The sequence below is a fragment of the Lethenteron reissneri genome, chromosome 19, assembly GCF_015708825.2.
Source record: "Lethenteron reissneri isolate LAM-NWPU_2019-01 chromosome 19, ASM1570882v1, whole genome shotgun sequence".
NCBI classification, from domain to species: domain Eukaryota; kingdom Metazoa; phylum Chordata; class Hyperoartia; order Petromyzontiformes; family Petromyzontidae; genus Lethenteron; species Lethenteron reissneri.
The window spans coordinates 4,380,102-4,406,346 of record NC_083797.1 but is presented as its reverse complement, the minus strand read 5'-3'; the positions used below and the strand labels follow the sequence as shown (position 1 = coordinate 4,406,346).

The 26,245-nt window shown below is 43.9% G+C and overlaps 1 protein-coding gene across 5 annotated transcripts; it reads right to left on the bottom strand.

Moving 5' to 3' along the window:
* Positions 1 to 4,722: 4,722 nt before the first annotated feature.
* MTDH (metadherin) lies at positions 4,723 to 25,366 on the bottom strand. 5 transcript variants are annotated; one of them, XM_061554205.1, is made up of 13 exons: positions 24,811 to 25,366; positions 21,219 to 21,359; positions 20,517 to 20,592; positions 19,679 to 19,861; positions 18,402 to 18,461; positions 17,504 to 17,995; positions 16,420 to 16,515; positions 15,452 to 15,595; positions 13,591 to 13,721; positions 12,856 to 12,981; positions 11,819 to 11,986; positions 10,281 to 10,413; positions 4,723 to 6,872 (listed from the first exon to the last, which is right to left on the bottom strand). In XM_061554205.1, exons 1-13 carry the CDS (start codon positions 25,156 to 25,158, stop codon positions 6,796 to 6,798), a joined length of 2,175 nt encoding a protein of 724 aa, XP_061410189.1. In that variant the 5' UTR covers positions 25,159 to 25,366; the 3' UTR covers positions 4,723 to 6,795. The 5 variants fall into 5 exon arrangements, with proteins under 5 accessions (XP_061410189.1, XP_061410191.1, XP_061410188.1 ...); XM_061554207.1 differs by having other exon boundaries at positions 18,402 to 18,464; positions 21,219 to 21,314; XM_061554204.1 differs by having other exon boundaries at positions 18,402 to 18,464; positions 24,811 to 25,364.
* Positions 25,367 to 26,245: the final 879 nt, after the last annotated feature.

The window sequence follows — 26,245 nt, the reverse complement described above, 5'->3', positions numbered from 1 at the left end:
ACCCTCAACCCCCCACCCTCAACCCCCCCCACCCTCAACCACCCCACCCTCAACCACCCCACCCTCAACCCCTTCCGAACCTCAACCCCCCACTCTCAACCCCCCACCCTTCCCCCCACCCTCAACCCCCACCCTCAACCCCCCCACCCTCACCCCCCACCCCCCAAACCCTCACCCCTGCCACCCTTACCCCTCAACCTCACCCCCCACACCCCCACCCACCTACACCGTCACCCTAATCCCACTCACCCCCCCACCCCCTCCCCTAACCCCCCACCAATAGCAACACCGCCCGCTATAAAGGAGGCATCGGTTGGCGCGTCACAACAGGACGGGGTGCATGGTCACGTGACGACAGCAGGATGTCTTCAGTAAGGGAGTTGCCGAAACCCGTGCATAATGTTGAAGTGATGCCATCGAATGATCGATTGCAGCAGGCAGCTGCTATCACGATGCGGTGTCGTGGTTGTAGACTCACTCAGACGGAGATTAAACTATTATATTTTATTTTTACCAGCAATGCCCACTGAGCTTCTTTTCTCAGAAGCTATCTGGCCACAAACGACAGCTCAACGAAGTGGCTTAGGCACCGTCCATAAATGACGTCACGCACCTATGGGGGGGGGGGGGGGGTCAGACATTTGTGACGATGTGTAACGAAGGGGGGGGGGGGGTGAGAAATGTGACGTCACATCAAAATGCGCAACTTTAAATAAATATAGACAACACGTTCTACTTTTTAATAAATGTTTTCTCCTACAACATCAGAGTGCATCGCCACATTAAATACGCACTACAATACAATGACAATAGTTTAAAGCGATTTGAAACTTTTTTTGGGGGGGCAGAGCTTTGTGACGTCATATTTGAGGGGGGGGGGGTCTGACTTTTTGTGACGCCGTATGACGATGGGGGGGGGGAGGGGTAAAAAATCGTCTAAAATCGCGTGACGTCATTTATGGACGGCCCCTTATCATGTGAAAATTTAAGAAGATAAATACTTTAAACGCGTGATGTTGATTCTAAATGTAGAGGGGAAAAACCCAAGAACTTGGAGAAAAATTCGCGCGACCACGAGCAAATATACAGCAGGCGCCAGAGTCTGGTTCGAACCCACGACTTCCTTTATACCAGACGAGGTATTTCATATCTCGGCACCGCGGCGTTTATGATTAAGATAGTCATGCATGTTTTTTTAATAGAACCACTCTTGTTTACGCTGGGGCCATGGAGTCAACATTGGGGGGGGGACCAAATCTTCCAGGGTGTCTGGGGGTCCCAACCCAGAAAAATATCTCAATTTTTTAACTCATTTCCTGCCTAAAATATTTAAAAATTCACTAACACATGGGATGAACTTTTTTTTTTTACAATAATGTCTAATAGTGTATTGTATTACATTGCTCTGTTGTTACTTTTTTACCATTTCTTGTTTCATTGTATGTAATGGCAGAGATTAGGGATTAATGACGTACAACTATCACCACAATCATATAAACAAAAATCTATGCATTGATTTATATGAAGACAAGTGCAGATATTGTGGCCAAGATTTAACACATTTTTATTTACATAGCATCGCAATTATTTTTTTATAGCAATATATTGGGGGGGGGGGACATTTTGAGCATATTTGAATATTTAGGGGGGATGTGTCCCCCCCCCCCAATATAAATATATATATTATAAATACGGCCTTGATCTCAACACATTTTAGAGGGTACCCCACCCTCCACCCCCAGTGGCACATGTCCCAGCACAGTACAACGTGCCCCAGCATCTCACGTTCAAGCTGACTGGCGATGTTTGCTGTGTGTAATCCCAATTGAGTACAGTCATGAGATAGATACTGTACCCTTATTCTGCACTTACATCACGAGCCATGGACTCGCAGAGAGACCCATATGGTGGCGTATTGATCATAACCATCATCCATGGCCAAGACTGTAAAGCTTGGTCCAGATGTCTTGTGACCCCTGTTGCATTCTCTAAAACCTAATATATATTTTAAATAAGGTTTATTTAAAACAGAACAGAATATACGAAGGAAGCAAATGTTAGTGGTCAATTAATGAATTACGTTCTAGATTTGAAGTTTTCGTGACTGCAAGGATCCATACTCTTGGTTCTTTCGGTAAAGTCACATAGGTAAAGAAAATTTAAAAATGAATTATGGTTCACAAGACATCTGGACCACCCTGTACACGGCTGGGTCAGGTGACGTATGGTCGGATTGACCATACGTCACCTCGCCGGTCAGTGTTGGTTGGTGCTGGAAATGGGAAGAAATTACTCAATGGGCTCATAAATGCTCACCCCCCACCACCACCACGCTCGCTAAGGACAAACCATCCTCTGCAAGATCTGGAACTAAATCCACCCACTTGGAGCTGGATCGTACCAACTCGACTGCAGTCCTTCGACATGCGATGCTAAAAGTGCTTTCTTGGCATACGATGCTTCGACTTTGTCATAAACGTCACCGTCATTGCATCTGCGACCGGTCTCCCCCGCGCCCGAGAGCCGAGTTCGAGGGTGAGACGGCGACCGGTGCCACTTTGTGGGCGCGTGACCCACGTCTCGACGCGCAAACTCCAGCAGCAAAATCGCGCTCACTCCGGGCTGGCGGTCGACGTTCAGAGTGAGGACTGCGACCATCAAAGAAATGACGCCACTCCCGTGATCCATGGATCAAACAAATCACTCCAGACGCCCGGTGTATGGCAGCAAGAGGAGCAGTTGATGCGAATGCTGCCGCAGTGAGTCACACCAAAGCCGTAGCCATGGAGTCAACATTGGGTGGGGGGAGACCAAATCTTCCAGGGTGTCTGGGGGTCCCAACCCAGAAAAATATCTCAATTTTAAAACTAATTTCCTGCCTAAAATATTTAAAAAATTCACTAACACATGGATGGACTTTTTATTTATTTTTTACAATAATGTCTAATGGCGTATTGTATTACATTGCTCTGTTTTAACTTTTTTACCCTTTCCTGTTTCATTGTATGTAATGGCAGAGATTAGGGATTAATAAAGTACAATCATAACCACAATCATATAAACATAAATGTAAGCATTGATTAATATGAAGACAAGTCCAGATATTGTGGCCAAGGTTTAGCAAATTGTTTTTATTTACATAGCATAGCAATTATTATTTTTATAGCAATATATTTGGGGGGGGGGGGGCATTTTAGCATATTTGAATATATATTCTAATTACGCCATTGAGTCACACGTTCGTTGCAACTGCCTTCGCGATGCACGAACTGAACGAGAGCGCAAGGGAGTGGTGGCGGATGGCAGAATTGACGACCAAATTCACGTTTTACCCTTTGCACGGCGTTCGTTATCATAAAAAAAGTATATTCTCAGACCTTATACACAGTTGTATGCGCATTTTGGAGATCCAAAGCGGTAGTGAGATGTTAACTACCTCGCCTGGTATGCAAGAGATATTGGGTTTGATCCAGACCCGAACGCATGTCTATTTGGAATTCTCATGTCCTCCCCGTGTTATCGTGGATTTTTCTCCACCTCCTCCGGTTCTTCCCTCCACATTTAACAACAAACATGCGCTGTAGAGTATTTATTTGGCTGCAATAAATGTCCAGATTAACCACTTCGTTTAGCTATAATTTGAGGTCAGGTCGCTTCCGAAATATAGACAAATAGCTCAGTGGGCCTTGCCTGGTAATAAAAACAAAGTGAATACCCTCCCCGACACGTGTCACGGTATCCTTATCAAATTCCTCCAGGATGAGTAAGTATATTCGGATTGTGTATCCTTTCGGAGCGTGGTCGGGTTCAAATGTCCTCCCCACCGCGCCGTCTCGACTCGTTCTGGCGTCGTATTCCCACCGCTGGCGGCGCGGATCGAAGTGTTGGGAGGATGCAGCATGAGAGCACAGCACATGCACTGGTAGGAACCTCCTGGTTACACCAGCCCACATGGGATTATTGTGTCCGTCGTGCAGGGAGGGGCTGGGTGGGGAGGGGCTGGGTGGGTGGGAGGGTTGGGGCTGGGTGGGGAGGGGCTGGTCACCCCGTGGTGCCCTTATAACACTCAACGTTTAACCTACTCACGCCGGCTTGTGCCCGCCCTCACAGTCGGGCACATTTGCGGAATAAACCACGCCGCCGTTGACCCTGGCCATTGACCGAGCAACCCAACGTTCCTACCAGCTCCCTCTGCAGGATTGTGTTTAAAGCGTCGAAGGGGATTTTTCCGCAACCGCCCTCTGCTGACAACGTAGCCAGGGTCACGAGCCTCCAGTGGTTATGCACGCTGGTGACTCACCAAAGCACTCGTCAGACGGGCTCAAGCTCTGCATAGCTGCCGAGAACTGACGACACGGGGTGCATTCCGGGTGAGTTTTCCACATCCCGCCGTTGCATCACACTTCCTCTTTTAGGTTGTCGTCACAATGTAATCCTGTCTCTCAATGCTTGCGCATTCGTTCAAAAGTTTAAAAAGTGTGATGGTTGCGATTATTGAAATCTGTTAAAATAAAGATTCCAATTCTGTTGTGCATTTTCAATGTCCATTGGGCAGGGTTATAATTTGATTAACTTTGGCTATGGATGGTTTGACATATTTCCACCCTGCTGTTGCAAAAGGGATCTAACGCTCCGTGCTAACCACGTGATGATGCTCCCTGACACGCCAATGCAATTGAAGGTGGCCAAACTTGAAATACAAACAAGTGCAGAGCCATAAAATGTAAGTGAACACGAAAAAAGTTTATTCTAATAAGTTTCAAGTTATCACAAAATTAGCAAAAAGAAAATGACAATGGCTTGAAGAAACCAATGATTAATTACCAGTCTTTTAAGGCGGGTAGGGCAGCAATTAAGGGCTTGAAACTGCACGTTTCAACCTGCCCTCCCCTCCTAAATTCAAGGGAACAATACTAAACTACAAACAGATAATAGACTGAATGGTCGAAAACATTACACTTGGCAATCATACGAAATCCAACTATTACATCTCCTATCATTATATATCCACATTTCAGCAACCCGTTCATGAAGTTCTATGTGTGTGCGATACATTATGAACCACATTTTCTTTGTTGCACTTAAAATCAAGAGTTTTTATTTGTTTGTGTGTTTTTTTGCATCAAGACAGACATGTATTTTCATTGGGGGTGGGGGTTCAAGACTCATCTGACCCAAGAAACATGATCCACTACACAGAATGAAAGATTCCAACATCACCCATAGCCAAATGGGCTAATAAGAGCCTCTTGTTACAGATAAGCATGTTTTTTTCCCCTCTCCAACTGCACTACATAAAGGTGAATCAGCAAACGAGCGTGGTGGATGTGTTCCAAATAAACACGACTGTGTTGCTCCCCAGCAAAGCTCTGTACCCACATGGCACTCGGGCAAGCCTCTGAAATGACTTCTAATACACGTGGTATTTCAATTGCCATTACTTCGTTGTATACATCCGAATGTACAATAAAACCACACAGCCCGTGTCACAGAGCATCTTTAATGTTAAACGCCTAATACTAAGCTGAAAAATAGTGGCCGCAAACATGTCATCTATATATTTCATAACCAAAACATACTTTAAAAGTTATCACAAACTTTATTGCAATAGAAATTTAAAAAAATCAAACTACGACAAAATTAACGAACCAAATCTAACGTATTACGTAACGTACTACTGCAATTCAAAAAAAAAACATAAGAAATTATTTTAAACAGAAATTCTAGGTCAAGCATAGTCTATTCAATCTAAGTGCATTTCCCCAGATGTGTTATAGGTATGAAAACCCACTGATGCCTATTTTAAATTGACAAGACTTGACAATATTAATTTAGGAGCTTATCTGTTAACAGATATTTGGCAAAGGGAAATAAAGTAAAATGGAACATTTCAAATGATACTAAAACATCGCGGTGAATGGTGGGATACTTAAGGCATTACACCAGCCAGCTTGAACAAACAAAGTAAGAAAACCACAGACAACCGAGGATCTAGGTTTGGAGTATATCCTTAGCTTGTTCAGAACTTGTGACGACAAATGGTGCAATTCGTGGAACTCGTAGTTCTCATATGGGACACAGAAATTTCAGTTCGATTCATTACAAGCTATTTATGGCATAATAAAAAAAAGATTCTCTGCAGCATATATCTTCAAAAAGTGTCACCCTCAAATAGGTACTCCATCAATACCTCTTCGTCATGGAAACCAACACCAATGACGATGAAGCCACAAGGATTTTCTCAGTGGAAAGAAACCAATAGAATGGTACAATGCATCCAGCAATAAAGATCAAACGAAGAAGGAAAGGCATTTGGTTTGTCGGTATAAAACTGCACATATCATACAAGGGTAGGGTGCAGATACATTACATAAACCACCTGGGGTCAAGTAAGTAAGAGCCTTATTACTTGTGCCATGTCCTTACGAGAAAACCTCGGGCATATTTTTTTTATTTGCATGATCGTCAATAACAAGGGAAGGAACTGTAAATATGAAGCAAGCACCTTGCACGTTTAAGCCACTGTCGGCTGTTGCATCCACCTCGCTTGTGTAAAAGCACAATGCCCCACATTGCTAATGGTTATTGATACAGTGGCCCCCTTTAAACTTGCAGATCACGGACCGGTCATTATAATCCGCCATTCACTGTGAGCCCTTTAGATTGCAAGTTCCAAAAAGCCAGTTGCCATGGCCCTCATTTCGTTTCCATCACAAGGCTTTCACTCACAGTGAACCCAGGAGGTTTTAACACTGTTATCAAAACCTTGCGTATAAGAAAATAGCCCTTTTGTAATCAGATTTCTCTCCGAGCTTTTTTCTTTCCTGCCTTCTTAGCTTGCTTGACACCCTCCCAGTTTTCTTCAGCTTGACCTGCAACGGAGCAAGAAGGCATTGGCGGTTTAAGAACACTCCAGTTGATAGCTGTTATACAAGACAACAGTTCAGCCAGTGGAAAAACATCAACATGCAAGGGGGAAAAAAATACACTATTACCATCATTACATTCACACGCCTGTTTTTACCTAAAACAAAAAGGTTTGAAATATTTTAATACATGTAATGTTCATGTTGGTAAAGTCTAAAAAAGCTCAAGTCAAATTAGTCAAGTATATTCTAGATTGAAATTTTCGTGACTGCAAGGATCCATGCTCTTGGTTCTTTCTGTAAAGTCATGGAGATAATAATAAAAAAAAAAGATAAATATTCAAGTATAGCCCTTTGTCCATCCACTGCTGGATGAGGGCCTCAACACACATGTTGTGGTGGGGGTCATATTTGAACATACTACTAATTGCTGGGAGTTTTTTTTACCATAATTCATCGCGCTACTCAGTACAGGTTGGTGAAGGTGTTGTGATCCCCACCTTCAATCCGCACTGACCAGCGTGAAGGTGATCGCACAGAGCAGGGCACGGGGCAACCTGTGCCGCCAGATCCACATGCGGCTCTTTAAGGACTGATTTCGTCATGTTATTCACATGCACTGGCGGCTCTTGAAATATTTTACCGAATTAAAAAAAAGTCTCCATTTGTTATTTTGGTTGCCAATGCCTGCAATTCGTTTGCTTGTTGTACTGCCCTCTGCTGCCCACCATGTCACCCAGCAGCCCGATGACAACCTGTTTGGAGCACGGTAGGGCACCCAGACTCAACGCTTCTTTTGGCTTCCGAAATCCGACAGGGTCGGTAATATTAGGGGTGATTAGGTCATCGCTAGCACAGATCTTATTACAAATGCTTAATTCGAAATTCTATTCATGATTTTCACAGCATAATTAACCATTAATTTTAAAGCCCATTCACAATTTAGACCATTCAGTCGTGAAACTATGAACGAAAAAGTTTATACTTTTCCAACACAGAAAATTTTATAATGAGCTTTTTTGAGAAGTGGTGCAAGTGAATTGCCACAGATCATCAGCAATGCTGCTCCCGACTGAAGCCCTTCAAGCGACAAGCGAACGGGTCCCAACCCTGTCTTTTCCACTGCAGGAATCGAAGCAGCAGCCGGCAGGCAATTGGAATGCATGAGGAAGGACGTTCAGCGCAATGCACCAGTTCAAGGTAAAATTTTGCCAGTCGCTTTCAAATGTAGTCACTTGTTTATCTGGTGGTCAATTACCTCTCCTTATCGCTCCTCAATCGCTACCAGCATGGTTACCAGTCTCGTAAACCTCACCCCATTGATTCTTACACCCGTGTTGAGGATTCGGTTAACCATACTGTGTTCGGCCACTACAATGCATTACAAAAATCACGACCCTTTTCTGCTTTTTTTCCCACCACATTGGTCAACTTTTAAATTCCTTTCCATTGTAATTTTTTGACCAAGTTGCTGGATACAGGAAACATTAACTCTCATCCATGGTGCTGTTTGTTGCTAGCCATTTTGGCATTTTAGAACTCTGTGGACCTATGTGTTAGATAACTGTATTTTACAACACAAAAAAACCCCAACATTTCCACAAATCAACAACAACTTACCCTCTCGCTCTGGGCTGTAACCAAAACCACAATGCAAAGCAAAGAGCAACACAAACCCTAAACGTTGTGGGACATTTTTTGGCAGTATCAAGGTATGACAAATAACAATAGGGTTTTACCCTTTCTGGCAATAAAACAGTTGTGTTAAGATCTTGACTTAAAGCTTTCATGAATGCAGGAATTCATATTCTTTGGGTCTTTCGGTGAAGCCACATAGATAGAATAAATAATAATAACAATATCATGACGTTTCGATCGCAACACTAGCAATCGTCATCAGGTGAGAAATATAGCGGGAGAGCTGCTGAGAATATATATTGTCTTCTTGGTTCTTTCGGTAAAGTCACGTAGAAGGGAAGTAATAAAATAATAAAAATAAAACATAATAAAACAATTGTTTTATTATGTTTTATTTATAAAACAATTGTTTTATTATGTTTTATTATGTTTTATTTATATTTGTATTATTTTATTACTTCCCTTCTACGTGACTTTACCGAAAGAACCAAGAAGATGAATCCCTGCAGTCACGAAAGCTTTAAATCGAAATATATAGTGTTGCGATCGAAACGTCGTGATATCATTACTATTTGTTCTATCTATGTGGCTTAACCGAAAGACCCAAAGAATAAGGTGTTAAGATGTTCAGATGCCAAATAGATATTAACCACACGTACTTGTGGTGAACATGCAGATTAAATATTCTCTGGTAAGACATGCATTGTCTTTGAAACTGATTGACCCACACCAGAGACAACCTTCTTTATGGCCCAGTCTCACCAGTGTCAGACCAGATGACGCCAAAAGGTGAACACAGTACAAAGACAATGCAGTTATTTCAGCATCATAGCTCGAATTGAGCAGCGATACCTTTCCTTTACAAAAAGTATCTATTTGGTCTTTGACGATCTTCACATCTGTTTTGCCAGAAAGGGTAAAAACCTATTCTTAGTTTTCAAATCCTAAACAGCAGCCCACGAGTAAAAGGCTACTGTTGTTACAAGTCACTCAGGTTTCATCCACAGTTTTGTATTTTGCACTTTTCATATTTAACCTGTGCCTGTAAAATGTGCGATGAAGGTGCAAATCGTTTGATCAGTCCTTTCTCTTTCTTCACTGTTCTGCTGTTCAAATGACCCAAGGTTCAGCATTAATGACGCTGTGTTCAAACTCACTTATTCAAGCCCGCGATGAATGGAGTAAAAAAATGCAAAAGGAAAACTATAATTATTCCATTAAAATAATGATTCAGTTGAACGAACAACACGCCACTGACAGTTTGCAACATCCTTATATTTAACAGTTGCGTCATGCATCACAATGAGTTACTTGAAAATGGCATTAACCTTGTCCTCAATTACATTTTATTCTGATTAAAATCACCGAGTGGATTGGCTGTTCATGTTTATTCTATTAACCATTAAGAGCACTTATTGCATTAGGCAAGCAATCTGCGTTTTAATTGCACCACAAGTTAAGGGGCATTGCTTCGTCAGACATAGCCAATTTGTGCAAGAGCAGCTAGCATTAGGCCAGCAGGCAAATTGTAATTTGCAGTTCTGAATAAACTACTGAAAACTGCTGCGAGTGCAATATTAAGAGCTTGCTCTCGGCTTATTCAAATTGTTTGATAATCATCGGACTGTGCGACAAACCAGAGTTTGGCGTTTGTCCTGTTAAATCACCGAAGCCGACAACAGTTCTTTATTCTAAACGTCCGCTCACATTTCACATGATTGTAGACATAGTGGGAATACAGTGCAGGTGACTGCAGCTGAACTGCAATCCACTCACCCTCAGTACCCAGTGATCCACTCTCCCCCCTGCTCAGCAGGAGTGATTCGGGTTCCAAAAAGACAGAAGCCACAGACTCGGAGGGTCTGGGTGGCTCTTCAGAAGCGACTTCAGTCTCCAGCGCCAGCACGGTCTGTGAACATTTAAGTAAGCATCAACATGTGAACTATTAGAATTGTTTTTTTACCCTTTTATCTGGCAACAAAACTGACACCTTTTTTACAAGGAGTCATGTTTGCATTGACCACAATACCTGCGGTCGGAATGCAAACAAAAAACACAACTCGGATAATGTATGCACTGTCCTTGAAACCAATTATCATATTTTGCTACTGGCAAAGGAGGTTCCAATGGTGTAAATGCTTACCCCGAGCTCTAATACTCTGATGGTGCATTGTCTTTGAGTTGTGCGCCTTTTGGCGTCATCTGGTACAACACCTTGTGACACTAGGCTCTGAGAAAAGCTGTCTCGGGTGTGGACCAATCAATTTCAAGGACAGTGCATACATTATCAGAGTTGTGTTTTTTGTTTGCATTCTGACCGCAGGTATTGTGGTCAATGCAAACACGAGTCCTTGTAAAAAAAAGGTGTCAGTTTTGTTGCCAGATAAAAGGGTAAAAAAACAATTATCATATTTGGCTACTGGCAAAGGAGGTTCCAATGGTGTAAATTATTATTCGACGTGTCCTCTTTCAAAAGGTATGCATGGCTGGACCAGATGTTTGAACTTGGCACTGCCCACTCTACGTCCCGCCCCCTATCACCAACAAGATTATGTTCGGTGAAATAAAAAATACCCAATGACTGGCATGGTATGGGGGAGGCCTTCATCCAGCAGTGGATAAAGAAAAGGGCTGCGATTTACGATTACAATGATTACATTTAAAACTACTTAAACTCAATGTTTTTATTTTTTATTTTACCAGATAATGGGTCCACTGAGCTGTACAACTCTTTTTCAGAAGCGATTTGGCCACGAATTATAGCTCAACGAATTGGCTTATCCTGTGGAAATTTATAGCAGCCAAATACTCTAAACGCACGTTTCAAAATGTGGAGCGGAAAAACCGGAGGGCCCGGATAAAAAATCCAAGCGTCCAGGGGGAGAAAATGCAAACTCCAAACATTCAGGCGTCAGGGTTGGGATCGAACCCACAACCTCCTGTATACCAGGTGAGGGTGTTAACATCTTTACTCTTTGTTTTTTTTGGTAAAGTCACGTAGGTAAAAAACAAAATAGAAATAAATTAAATCATTATTTAAATCCTTTTCTTTATCCACTGCTGGATTTAAAATCATGATTTAATTTATTTTTCTTTTCTTTTTTACCTACGTGACTTAACCGAAAAAAACAAAGAATATGGGACCCTTGCAGTCACGAAAACTTCTAATCTAGAATTAGTTAACGTCTCGTCACCGCGATGCCATATAAACCGGGCATCCACAGAATAACTCGACGCAGCGCGGATTCTAAAACACCGCGTTCACTTTAAAAGCGTTCACATTATCTGGAAATGTTCGCTCTTTGTGGACCCACCTTTTGCACCACGCTGACGGGGGGCAGCGGCGGGGGCGGCGTGACAGCCGCGACGGGTGGCAGTGGTACAGCCTCCGTGACGGGCGCCTCGCTGCGGTTCACAGCCTCCTCCGCTTCCGGCGGCCCAGCAGCCTCGACTGCCTCAACGCCATCAACATCGCCCGCTCCCTACACACAGGCACAGTCCACACAACCCCGTCGGTTGCGCATCCTGGCTGCGGAAGGGCATCTGAGAGGGCGCGATGCGGCGACCGTCTTTAGCCATCGAACGAAGACGGTCACTGCATCGCGTGCTCTTTGAGATGCGCTTCTGCGGCCGTCTGGAACGCTCTTCCTGCTGATATTAGGAAGCCACTGGAGCTATGTACTTTTAAATCATCTAGATTGAAAACTAATTTCATTAGAACTGCTTCTTGTGCTTCATTTTTTAACCTTCTGCCGCACATCTGAATAGCACGGTTGGCTACGTATGGTGCAAAAGAAGCTCAACATACATACATCTCCAGTGGGCGTCATAGGGGCACAGTTTAAATGTATAAGAGGCTTCTAGTCAGAGCAGTCTTCTCTACTTTCACTCTAGTCAATACCGAATATTTTTAATGTCGATGACGAAACTACTACCCTGTGAATTTGGTCTTTACTATAATATTGGTATATTTGTTCTCCAAGTTAAATCGACAATAATATTTGTCCATTATGCGTCTTGGCTTTCTCCGTTCCTTTTTCCTTCCACTTTTCAAAACATCGATTAGTTTCTCCAGGCATTCCCCATCACACCCAGCCCTGTGTCCAAAACATTTGGGTTTCTGTCTCTATTATGGTGTACGGCCTAACTTTCTGACCATTCTCTAGCAGTACACTTTTTTTTCTCTCCAGAACCATATTTTTCCTCCACTGTTTGCTGTTGCCTAGTATCAAGAGGCCAGTGGGGTACAACAAAGTAAGCGCTGTGTTGAGTGTACAGCAACGCACAAAGATGAGCCGAATTTAATTCACCAGATGAGCAGCCTTTAACGCCCGAGTGCATCTCTCCTTACCTCCTCTGCGCCTGTGGCCTCATCGGAGGTTTTGTTTTTCTTCTTCTTTTTCTTGTTCTTCTTTTTGGGTTTGGCTCCGGTGGTTTGCTGCGTTGCCTCCGACTTCTCCTCGTCATCCGGAGAAGCCTCAAGATGCAAAAAAAAGCAATGACTGGCATTAGTGGAACTCACTGCTTATCGCTCGTAAAAAGAACACTCAAACGCAGGTAATAATAAGGGGCACAGGGATGATTTGAATTTCGTTTAGTGTCATTAGAACCTCCAGATCCATGCTGTCATGTAATGTGAACATTTAGTCATTAACAAAACAAGTACGTATTGGCTGAAAGGTAAATATGCCAATGTCGGTATATGTACAGCCCTTTGTAAATCCACTATTGGATGAAGGCTTCCCCATGCTGTGTCAATCATGGAGGTTGTCTGACCATACTTCACCACGCTGGTCAGTGCGAGTTGGTAAAGCGAAGGAGGGGGAGCATCATGGCTGGTTCAGACATAATTTGCAACTGATGTAAGCATTGGCTGTGCCTTGTACTCAGCTCACTGGGCTCACATCTCTGTATGCTAGTCGCTGGACGAAACAAAAGGAAATGCAATATTATAATCATCACTCTGCACGTGTGCTCGGCTAAATAGTCAACATGCATAACTGTGCACACATTATAGGCACTGCTCAGCAGATGTTTGCGACCGCTCCCCGGGGTGACCCCGTGATTCACGTGCGCAAGGGCTTACCTTTCCATTCTCTCCCTCCATCGCCTCCGTTTCTGGGGCCACTTGAAGCGGAGGCTCCACCGGGTTTGAGGCAGCCCACTCCTCTTCTGGGAAACTCCAGTCCGGATTTTGGACGGACGATTTAAAGTCACCTGTTTGAAAAAAACACATTTGAACAAAAGAATGTCCCCACCCCAGTTAAAAATGTATGGCACGATCATCGTTATCATCATCCATGAGCAATCGACTGTTGCATCGATCGCCACAGTGCTACCATGTACCAATCCACCAAAGCACCTGCAAACCAGCTGATATCATCTCATCTCCACGACCATATTGCTTTGCTCGCATGCAACACTCATCGGCACCTGCGATAACATTCAATTATTTGTTTAAACTCCCGCAAAATTATAGTAAACCTAGATGATAATGGCTGTGTTGTTATATTGTCTTGAGTATCTATAAAATTACCCAACACAAAACATAAAGCGCTAAAATATTATCTGCCACTGTGGTCAGCGTCGACCATCAGCCACATCCTGCCCAAGCCCACTTACTTTTCTTAACAGTGAAAGTTACGTCTTTAACATGCATACATCCTCTCAGCCATCCATCCATCTTTCCGTCTATTATAACGCAAGATATAAAATGTATAAATGTGCATATGAATGCTATTTGCCTCAATCCTGTGCCTTTTATCTATTGTGATTGTTTACAACACAGACAGCAATTGCCATGGCACATGCACACGAGCAATTCTGAATCAACTTTGGCCAACTACCGATTGTCCAGCGCTAATGCACTCCCGAAAAACAACGATAATTTCACCTGAAGACGGAAGCTTGTGTTGCCTCCATAACGTCGTTATTTAATTTATTTGTTTTTCACTTATTTATTTTTTACCTACGTGACTTTACCGAAAAAACCAAAGAGTATGAATCCTTGCAGTCCACGAAAACTTCAAATCTAGAACTATAATTTGTGCATACATTTCATTGGACAAGTGACAATTTGTTTATTATTTGAGATTACAGTGTCATACTTTGGACACAAAAGCACCCTTTACAGATGTTTCCAAACACTGTGCTCATACAGCAACTCAGAATGTCACCTTTCATTATCATTTTTGGCCAAGTAGCCTCCCCTCTGCTCTCTATAATAAAACTTTAATAACTTATCTTAGTCTGCATATTAATTTAGACTTGTTAGCTTCAGTCTTTGTTGGTTAGTCATAGCTATTATCACACCTCGATAATTTTCGTCCACCTGTAGTCATCATTGACTAAAATAAAACGCCTTTTTATGAATATATTTTTTTGGGACCTTTTTGCCAGTATATGTCAATAAAACAGTTGCAATGATCTTCAAACACCGGATACCTTTTGCAAGGCATCAAATCTGCATTGACCACACATACTTGTGGTAAAGCATGAAAAAAAACATGGTCTGATAATATATACATTGCTTTGAAACTAAATTGGCCTACACCAGGAGACGATGCGTACATTATCGCTTTGTTTGCATGTTTTGCCACAAGCATGTGTGGTTAATGCAGCCTTGATGCCTAGCAAAAGGTGTCTATTTGGTGTTTAAACATTTTAATACAAGATTTGAAGTTTTCGTGACTACAAGGATCCATACTCTTAGTTCTTTCGGTAAAGTCACGTAGGTGAAAAAATAAAAAAAATATTATTTCTATTTTTTTTCTTCACCTACGTGACTTTACCGAAAGAACCAACAGTATTTTAATACAACTCCTGTTATAGTGCCAGAAAGGGCAAAACCTCGAATTATGTTGTTTAGTCGTTTCGATACTGGCACAAAAAGGTGTCCCCCCCCCCATGAATATATATTTTCACCACGACTTTAACCCCGCCCCCACCTTCCACGCTCCAGGCGTCATCCACGATGGGAGGGATGGCGGTGGTGGCCCCACCGGCTCCAGGGGCCCAGCCTGGGGGAGGAGCCAGGGGGGGAGCGGCAGCTGGAGCAGACACCTGTGCTGACGCTGCCTTGTCTGCGACGCCTGCGCACGGATGGGCACACGTCCATTTGATTGAAATTCAGCTTTGCGCGTCCACAAACACGTGCAGGCATCGCGTGACGTGCAGGCACGGTAACGTATGTACAATAAAACCTTGGATTGCGAGCATAATTCGTTCCGGAAACGTGTTTGTAAGCCAAAGCACTCGTATATCAGTTGTGATCACGTGACGCTCGGCAGACAAAGCGTATAGGCGTGCTACTCGTATTGCAAGACCTCGCTCGTTTATCAAATTAATATTTATTTAGAAATGTTGCTGGTCTTGCAAAACACTCGCAGACCAAGTTAATCGCAATCCAAGGTTTTACTCTATGTATGTAAGGATGTTGAACTTCTTTCGTACCATACACAACCAACCGTGCTAAACAGAGGTGCGGGAGAAGGAGAACAAACTTAATTCAAAAAGCAGTTCTAAAATAACTTCATTTTAAATCTAGAATTAAAAGGCACGCATCATGTCCTGCTCGAAAACTCATTTTCAAGAAACGTCAAACATTATGAACACATTTTTTCTCTCCAATAAATCTCAAAATCTTTCCGATACTTATGACTTTCTTTGTTTGGAATAGGTTAAGGTGCAGCCCTGCAATTAGATTTGCTAATACCACTGCTGGTGGAAGGGCATCCATAAGAGTGAGCTTAAGAGGATATTTGGCCTACTCTTCCATGCTGACCAAATGTTTGTGAAGAGGTGGGAGAATGCACACTTTATCCTATCATACATGACCTGCAGATCTACTTAAGGTGCTCAATATTTGACGAATGTCATGTGCACAACATGAGAGTACAAATAATGGTGCTGCTACCTGGCATGGTCGCTTTGATCAGCTGGGCTGGCATGACGCTGTAGCTCAGGTGTGGAGGCTTTGGGGCAGCTGCAAGCTCAGCATTATTCCACGTGCCTGCCAAGCAGCAATGAGTGTATTCAATTGCGATTTCAATGGCAAAGGGCGCTCATAATGTGCACACAATATGTACAAACATTACCAATGATTTATTGAATACCATGTCATTTTGCTTAAAATTTGAGAACCAAAACCAGGAAAAGCATGAGCAATAAGCCAAAACAATTTTTTTTGGTAAATTTTCTAAATGCATAAATTCATCTGGAGGGTGAAAAAAACCCATTTAATTGCTTTGTTGTGATTACTTTCTAGACACCTATTAATGGATGGAAGTATGATATATTTGAAAATCATCGAACCACAACTGATTTACTGAAACAAGGTCTATTTTCAACATCATTATCATACCGATATTGATGGACTGTAAAATATTTCTGCAACCTTTCTACTTTTAACTTGGGTTATCTTGAGAAATAAAAACGGTTCGAGAATGAGCCCCTATTTCCCTGCACCCGACTGGACATCTGTGAAAATGAGCTTAATAGCTCATCGGATTCCCCCAGTGTAAATGAATCTGATTCTTTCCTATGTGGACGGCCACATTGACAACATGGCACCGAGGGTGGTACCGTAGACAGTTTACATTCTCAAGATCTAAGACTAATGCATACAATGGTTAAACGTGTAAATCCCTGTGATTTAGCAAATGCAGTATAATGTCGAATATCCAACCCATTGGGGACTGAGGTATAGGTGGATATGTGAAAAGGTTGGATATGTGCACATCTGTAAAAAAATACGCTTACAACCACATGAATAAAACGCAAACTGCTTTAAACATGGGAAAAGCTTAGCTGCTTTGGAAGTAAGGAAATGTACATGAGAATAAGAACACACTGCTGCGTGTAAAAAGGTCAGACATGTGGACATGTATAATTACACCAAGCACAAACACCACACTGGGTGCGGGCAGGTTTTTTTATGGCCGGATATGCAATGCTCTCATTGTAAAAACACAAATAAAACCACGCACTTTGCCACTCACCCATGTTGGCAAAAACGTCGTCTTCGCCGCACACCCTGGCGGGCGGAGGCACAGGGCCCGGCCCAGCCCACTCGCGATGGACCCCGCTAGCCTCGGCCGGGGTGGGGCCCCACACCGAGGCATCGTCCGTGCCGTTGACCCCGCTGCCCTTTTCCACGGCTCCCCCGGGGGGAACGGCAGCGACGACGGCGGCGGTGGAGGCGGTGACGGCCGTGACGGCCGCGACGGCGGCGGCGGCAGGAACGGAAGCCAGCGCGGGGCCACCGTCTACGCCACTCCCCACAGCCCAGCCCGGCACACAAGCATTCAGAGTGGCCCGGGCGGTGGCGGTGGTGCTCTCAGCATCCACACACGGCGTTCCGCTGGGGGCAACCAAGCCACTGCCGGTGCCGCTGCCCGACGCCCATCCTTGTTCTGCCCAAGCAGAAGCAGTGGGAACCCTACCGGCTTGAGGTGGCACCCAACCCAGGGTGCTGCTGCCGCCGCCACCACCTACAGAGAAGCAGCGTCGAGAGGAATTGCAATATACAGCGTACGAAAGTGTCAGAATTGGTTTTGCATGTGTTGCGTAAAGGTGTAAATTCAAAATTTGTGGATTCCAACATTAAGTGGTGTATGCAGAAAGTGCGTTATAATGTACAGTGTATTATAATTGTCTTAATTTAGATAACACATATATTGTGTGCTTTACAATGATATTATTGGGTTACAATTACTCTGAAAATAAATAATCCATGTTTCCCATATTAAACACCATGAAATATCACATCCTATGATTTTTTTTTTTAAACTGCCGTTACAAGCCCTTACAAATTAAACTAAAACAAGATATTGGTATATATTTAAAAAACAAGCTCATAAAAAACTTTACCACAAGAATAATGAGCGTCAGTAATACCATTTATGGCGACTGGAGAAGGCTTTGGATTTGGGCTTCCTTCCCGGCGAAGGGTGTGGTCTGCTGCAAACGAGTAACAAGATACGAGCACTCGTAATAAATATACACGGACGGCCAAGAGGAGAATTAAATGCGCAGTGTTATCTTCAGCAGTCTCATTTTCATTTGTGCAAAACAGGCTGACATTTTCACAAGGCCATTGCAAATTGATCCCACTGCTGCTTATTGACACAAAGGCAAATGCAGCTATATTTTACAGAGCTTGACTTTAAGCAAACACCACAACTTAAAAATCGTATCCAGCCGAAGGCAAAATATTTTGAAATACCTTTGGCGAGTCACACGTAAACATGCACTTCAGTCATTTCAATCACTCCAATTGACCAATAATTAATATTGTCTGTAGGTCAATTCAAATTGGTAGGCTTCATCATATATATATGTACACACACACACATTATAGAGTGCTTTAACCAAGGCGCTGTACAGTCAACTATGGTACAAGATGTTTGGCGACATGAAACGTGATGAGTGGAAGGGACATGTAAAATCAGGCGGTGGTGACGATACATGGAATAAACAAAGTTGGAAATGAGATGAGTGGATTGATGATGGGTGACCATGGGGAGTTGGGGACAGGGAAGGCGTTAGTATGAGTGGGGAGGAGAACAAGGGGAGAAGGAAGGGTGGTGATATTATGTTGCAAGCCTTATCCAATCCTTGCGCCATACGTTACCCACTAATGAGCTAAGGTTTTCAGTATTATCAACCACTGGTAATCCAATCCTGAATGAAGGCCTTCTCAAGCCACCATATCTCATGATCCTGATGTAATAAACCATCTAGCACAAGAGTTTATTTTATCGCTCCATCTCCTTGCACTGTTACTCCATCATTATTCATGACCATCAGCTGTTATCCCTTCTGGTGACATGTCTTGCCCATGCATGGCATAAGAAAGTACACCAACCAGTGTTAAATTTAAACAAAGCCAAGGACAAATACACAAGCAGCGTCAGACATTTTATTTAGTGTTCGGGAGCACCAGTATTCAGACGCTGTCTTTCCGACAGACCTGTTCTTCACCTGAGGACGGCTGCTTGCGTTGTGGCCGAAACGTCGTGAGAATTATTTTATTATGTTTTATTTTTATTATTTTATTATTTCCCTTCTACGTGACTTTACCGAAAGAACCAAGAACATGAATCCCTGCAGTCACGAAAACTTTAAATCGAAAAATGGAGCACCAGTAAGTTCACATCTCTCGGTTCAGATACCTGCAGAGTTGGATGGGCGGCTTCGCTGTGAAGCTGCAGCAGGCTTCGCAGGCCCATCGGGAATACTGCCGGCAGAAGTGGACGTGGGCACGGGTGGGGTGAGCTGACCCGGCTGCTCCTTTCCTCGCTTCTCCTTTTTCTGCTGCCGCTTTTCGCGCACGCTTACTTTCGTCTCCCAGTTGCCTGCAAGGTATCGACAAGGAATGTTTAGTGAACGCGGAAGATGGCAGCCTTCACATGGGCCATCGACAAGGAATGTTTAGTGAACGCGGAAGATGGCAGCCTTCACATGGGCCACTCTGTTAAGTGAGAAATCAGGATGCAAGCTACTAATGCGGCGACCGAACATCGAACATCGATCTCCTGGTCTCGAGAACAACAACACACACATTACAGTGGCGGAAATGGTTTTCCAGAACCGTGATATACTCGTAAACTACTGCATATGTGCCGTGTGACTCTTTCGATGTGTTTCGAGTGGTATTGTTTGCTGTTCCACATGTACAATATGTTGTCCAGCATGCACTGTACTTGTTTAATAATTTTTATTTCCTGCATAGGATGCCATAAACAGCTTTAAAAATCATGACAGATAACAGCTTTCACAGTTAACGGATTTAAAAACTCGTGCTCAACAGTAAAAAAAAAAGCAGAAATGTTACACCCACGTGTTTCCTGATATATTCCTAAATAAGAACCAATTCCACTAAAAATTTGAATGTAAATTTCCCAGCTGTGGTAAACTAAAATGGAAATACGGGAAATTGCTTTTCAATCGGTGAACAATGGCTAACAACTGAAACAATAGGCATCAGACAATTTCATCACTGAATCATACCCTCACTTGTTTCATCGTCTTGCAAGTCGGACGAATGCTTCTGTTCTGCTTTTGACTTTTTCTTTGCCTTCTTAGTCTGTGCCAGGAAGTAATAAAAAAAACGAGAAAAAATTCAGACGTTGGTATGCTGGTCAAGGTCGGCTACTAGGCATAACTGCCACATTAAAAAACCAACAATACCAACGCAAATGCAAACCCAGCCAAGGTTACCGCAATGAGTCTGCATATTTGAGATAAGAATACAGATGTTAAAACGTTTTATTTCACAGGCCCGACTTACCGTAGAAAATAAACTGGAAACTTTTGTTTCTGAACTGTGTTAATGCACTCTCTAATTTCCAATACATTAGCTTATCACTGACATGACTCTTAGTGTGCAGTACTTTTTAAACTTTTGTTATAAACAGGGCTAACAAACAAGTTAGTTTTTAACAATGAACTATAAACCGCTCTGTTAGAAACCCATTGTATTAAGTGCAGATGTTCACTTTGTGTTAAAGCCTCTTAAGGACACGTGCACATTTTCCATTCTATTTATTGATTTAAAGTGTAATGACTAAGTTCAACAACACTGCCTTTTAGTGATCACAATATGTTGCTCAATAAGCTTGGTTACATTGTCATATATTATGCATCTCTTGGACAGTCGAGCATTGCTCCAGGTTACAAATGGGTCCTTTGGAGACGAAATAAAAGGATTACCTTTTCTCCCGTTTTCTCAAGTTGCGACGGAGAGGCGGGGCTCCTGACAGCCGAGACTGGGGATGATCGTCTCTTTTCCACAGCTTCTCTTTCAGACTGGGGAGTCAGCGCCTTCCCATTAACCTGCTGCTTTGTCACTTGCTACACACACACGCCTAATTAAAATCTGTTCTCGTTAGGAGCGGTCACAACAGTTGTCCCCCCCCCCCGCCCACCTCAGACATGCGCACAGTCGACAAGCCAATGCATCTGTAATTGCGACAAAACGTAGGGATAAATCTGGGTTGGCTTAATTGGTAAACCATTGTTGAAAGTTATTTGTAGTTATGTTGCAATGAATGCGGGCAGCAGACGGCGGCAGTGACCTTTCATCTGTGTGACCTTGCCTGGCAAGGATTCGATGTATGTAGGACGAGAAGGCAGAAGAAAAGGTGGGAAGTGGTGTTGCACTGATGCTGTGATTTCCACGTGAGGATATTAAAACAAATATTTCACGTGTGCCCAAATGCGATATCAAATAAACCACGCAATTTCATATCTGCTGTCCGTGTCAGAATGTGCTTAATATTTCGACTGCTTCTATATAAACCTCCATCAAGTGCTTCTCGGTAATAATAACAACATTTGTGAAACACAAAAAAGAAGAGCGTATCAACCCGCAAAGATATTTTGAATTTGCAATTTTACATGTCAGGTTCAAATACAATGTGAACAATGATGACATTACACATAGAAAGGACAGGAAAGACACATGAAGATGATGATGATATAAGTAACCTTGATTTGCCAAATCTGCCCAGATATGAATTAAAACACTGCTACATTTACAAATAATTTTAGGTTTACTACTTAGTACGTGACACCGCCCTTATACATGACACAACAGCCATGACCTCTTCAAACATATTTTAATGCCAAACTTCCTGTACAGTATATAAACCCTGCTGCTGTATAAATAGCACAACCAGTTCAACCATTCCTTTTTTTTAAACGACAACAGGTCAAGGAAACGGACTCTGATGTCAATTCCTCAAAGTTGGCGTTATCTCATCGGCCAGACTTTAACTAAAGAATTCGAACTCAAAACTGCATATGGTGGCACGATGGCCAACCAGAGTACATGCGACGTTGTGTAAATGCACATGGATGCAATGAGCACGCCAGGCCGAATAAGTAGGCCATGTAATTCTACACCAGGTGTAGTCGGCACAATAAATGCTTATCACCGTTAAAAGCCACTGGGGGGTAAGAATTCCAGCACGGAAATGCAAATACACGGTACTGTATCACAGAATGAGCATGCCTGGACTATGTACAAACATGCCCTATTCAAGACGCACCGTTGGATCATGCAACGACCCAAGCTCGGACAAAATGTGCACACGTGTCCCATTCAATTGAACGGGGTCACCGCGTTCTCATCGCTCGTTGAATAACAACAAAAAAGTGGAGACTTCTTGTTAATGTGAACACACCACAGAGCACGTTGCTGTCAAAACGTGGCATGTTCCAACGTCAGTTGACGTGCACGGTCCTGGTGTCAATTCACTGCTAGGCGAGGTCCTCCCCATACTCTTCGGGTGATGGAAGTTTTTTTGTTACTGTAATTCACGACGCAGGTTGGCAAATTGCGGGGATTACAACAAACGTGGCAGCATCCAAGTGCAGAACAATTAAATGTCGCTGCACTGCCCACTACAGCCCATCACATAGACCCGCAGGCCTCTGGGCAATGTTTGTGAATGGTGGTAACCCATCATCCGGGCTAAAACCTGCTTAGCTTCCGAGATCGATCATCCAAATCACCCAGCACGCACCCAAACACACCAGGACTGCACTATTCATTAATCGGATAGGTCGATGATTAGAAAATATTTAATGTTGGAAACCGTGGACATTTCTCGTCCCGGTTAAGTGACGAGCGCGTAGTCAAATGTGCTCATCGACAAGACTTCCACGTTCCTGTGTCATGACCAAATGTGCCCCAATACAACATCCAGTTGGTTGGCTTTAACGTACCAAGCGTTTCCACCCAATCGTGATAATGCACTAATTTGACAGATCCTATTGTGGAAAACGACGATGATGAGAGAGTGTTTGGGGACGATGATACCGTTCTGTACGATCTTGTACACGTGTCAATTCGCCGCTTGATGTGGCCTCCGCACGCCACGTGAGTCACGGCTGTTATTTGACCATACTTCACCACGCTGATCGATGACGACACGGATGATGTTGATGAGTTTAATGAAGATACCAATAAAATTTAGGAAGACTGATGGTGATGATAATGACGAGAATGAAAAGAATGGTGGTTCATGGGACTAGTCCTCTTGTATAACGATTATCGTGGGTCAAAACGATGAAAATACGAATACAGTAATGATTGAGATAATTACATGGCGAGTGACAATTACTTAATTGGTTGTGTTGAAGTTTCCACGAATGATCGAGGCCACACGAGATTGTACATGACAAAAAAAACCCAGTGATGATAACGATGAATAAAGTGAATAATTTGTCTAACAACCACATTGAGGGGTTTGTCTGGTATTCAACAGCTACTATTAGGTAACCATGTATCTTCCTATAAAAAAATGTGGTTATAAGCAAACATTAGTTTTTTTACATTAACACCAGTCCCACGTGGTGTAAAACTCAGTATTTACCCCTTATTAAACTCTCTCTCTCGTCCCTATTTGTGCTCTTAAGAAGGTCAATTGCCCGAAACGTCACCGATTATATATATTATTTTAATATGGTGGTGTTGTTCACGAGTATATGCAGCCAATCGTTCCTTGCGTGTGTGCACCCCCCACTGCGAACGCCACAAAAAAAAATACCAAAACGAAGAAATCTCTCGCACGGGGTTCCGTTGTTGTATCGACAACGTGGCAAACTGAAAACCCTCAAAAACAAGGACCCACAACCTCACACCGTCAACGTTGGGTCACTGTGCAGTGCCAATACCTTTACAATACCAACATCATCATCATCAGCAGCATCAGCAGCAGCAAATGGTCAATCCACTGCTGGATGAAGGCCTTCCCAAAACCACACATCTGGCAAATCATGACGGTCCTGTTAGCAAATGCACCTTGGGCAGCTTCGGCATTACGAGCGAATCTAATCTCTCAGGCTTCTCCCGGCACGATACCTGAAACGTCAACTACAACATGCTTTGGCATTACATTGGAAGGTTTTAAAGAACGAGGGGGGGCACGTAGATTATAGTAGTTATATAAGCAGGCTAAGAGGCGATGTTTGAAAATTGTTCATCAAAGTGGGCTTGGGTAGGACGACGTCGGGTCTGGATGGGCTGATGGAGGATGGTCAAGGGGCAGCTCAGGGAGGTTAACGCGAACGATAGAGGTGATGGTGATGGTTTAGGGAAACATTAACCGAGGAGATGGAGCGATGGAATGAGATCGTGGCCAAGTTACACGCGCGACAACGCGAGAGATGGCGACGGCGTGGTGTGGAGGGCCTTCATCCAACAGTGGAGTTGGCTGACCCACGGCTCATAGCCACCGCTGATAATTACACGTTAACACACAAAATCACACGCACAAATATAACATAACCCACTCGCCTTGACTGCAGCTCGCTCCTTTCTCCTCCTCACACTCGCCTCGTCTTCCGGAGACCGCGGGGCCCCGCCACTAGGCCGCGCCTCATCCCCGACCTCGCCTGATCGCTCTGCGGGAATGGCGCCGCCTTTCCCGGCGGCGGCGAGGCCCCTTTGACGGCCTCCCCCTCGCCGACCTCGGCGGCAGAGAAAGACGGAGAAGAAGAAGACGACGACGAAGACGACGAGGCCCAGGCCCAGCCACGAGAGGACGGCTTCGTGAGTCCCGAGGAGTCGTCCTGCGTCGGCTGCGAGACGTTCCCCGGTGGAGCCGAGCCACAGACTGAAGCTCTCGGCCCAGGTGCCACGCATGGTGACTCCTTGCTGCGTCTCGTTCACCTCTCTGCTGCTGCTTCTTCTCGTTCTCTGTCGTTAGTTGTTCCTTCTCCTCCTGCTCCTACTCCTTAGTCTACTCCCGACGTGGCTTCCCCCCCCCCACCCCGACTATTCTACATCCCGTGGGCACGTACTACGTGGCCTGACACTGCCCCGTGGTGACTGTGATGAGAAGTGGGGGGGGGTGCTGAGCCACTGTAAGCACTGCCCAGACACCACGGGGTTGTACAGGATGTGTGCTGTGTGTACTGTGTGTACTGTGGGGGTGTACTGTGGGTACTGTGTGTGTGTACTGTGGGTGTACACTGTGTGTACTGTGGGTGTACACTGTGTGTACTGTGTGTACACTGTGTGTGTACTGTGTGTACACTGTGGGTGTACACTGTGTGTACTGTAGGTGTACTGTGGATGTACACTGTAGGTGTACTGTGTGTACACTGGTTGTGTACTGTGTGTACTGTGTGAGTACTGTGTGTACTGTGGGGGTGTACTGTGTGTGTATACTGTGTGTACTGTGTGTGTGTGTACACTGTGTACTGGGTGTGTACACTGTGTGTGTACTGTGTGTGTGGGTGTAGTGTGTGTACACTGTGTGTACTGTGTGTGTACTGTGGGTGTACACTGTGGGTACTGTGTGTGTGCTGTTTGTACACTGTGTGTACTGTGTGTGTACACTGTGTACTGTGGGGGTGTACTGTGTGTGTACACTGTGGGTGTACTGTGGGGGTACACTGTGTGTACTGTGTGTGTACTGTGTGTACACTGGTTGTACTGTGTGTACTGTGTGTACTGTGGGGGTGTACTGTGTGTACACTGTGTACTGTGTGTGTACTGTGAGGGTGTACTGTGTGTACACGGTGTACTGTGTGTGTACACTGTGTGTACTGTGGGTGTACATTGTGTGTACACTGTGTGTACTGTGTGTGTGGGGGTGTACTGTGTGTACACTGTGTACTGTGTGTGTACACTGTGTGTACTGTGTGTGGGTGTGTACTGTGTGTACACTATGTGTACTGTGTGTGTACACTGTGTGTGTACACTGTGTGTACTGTGTGTGTACACT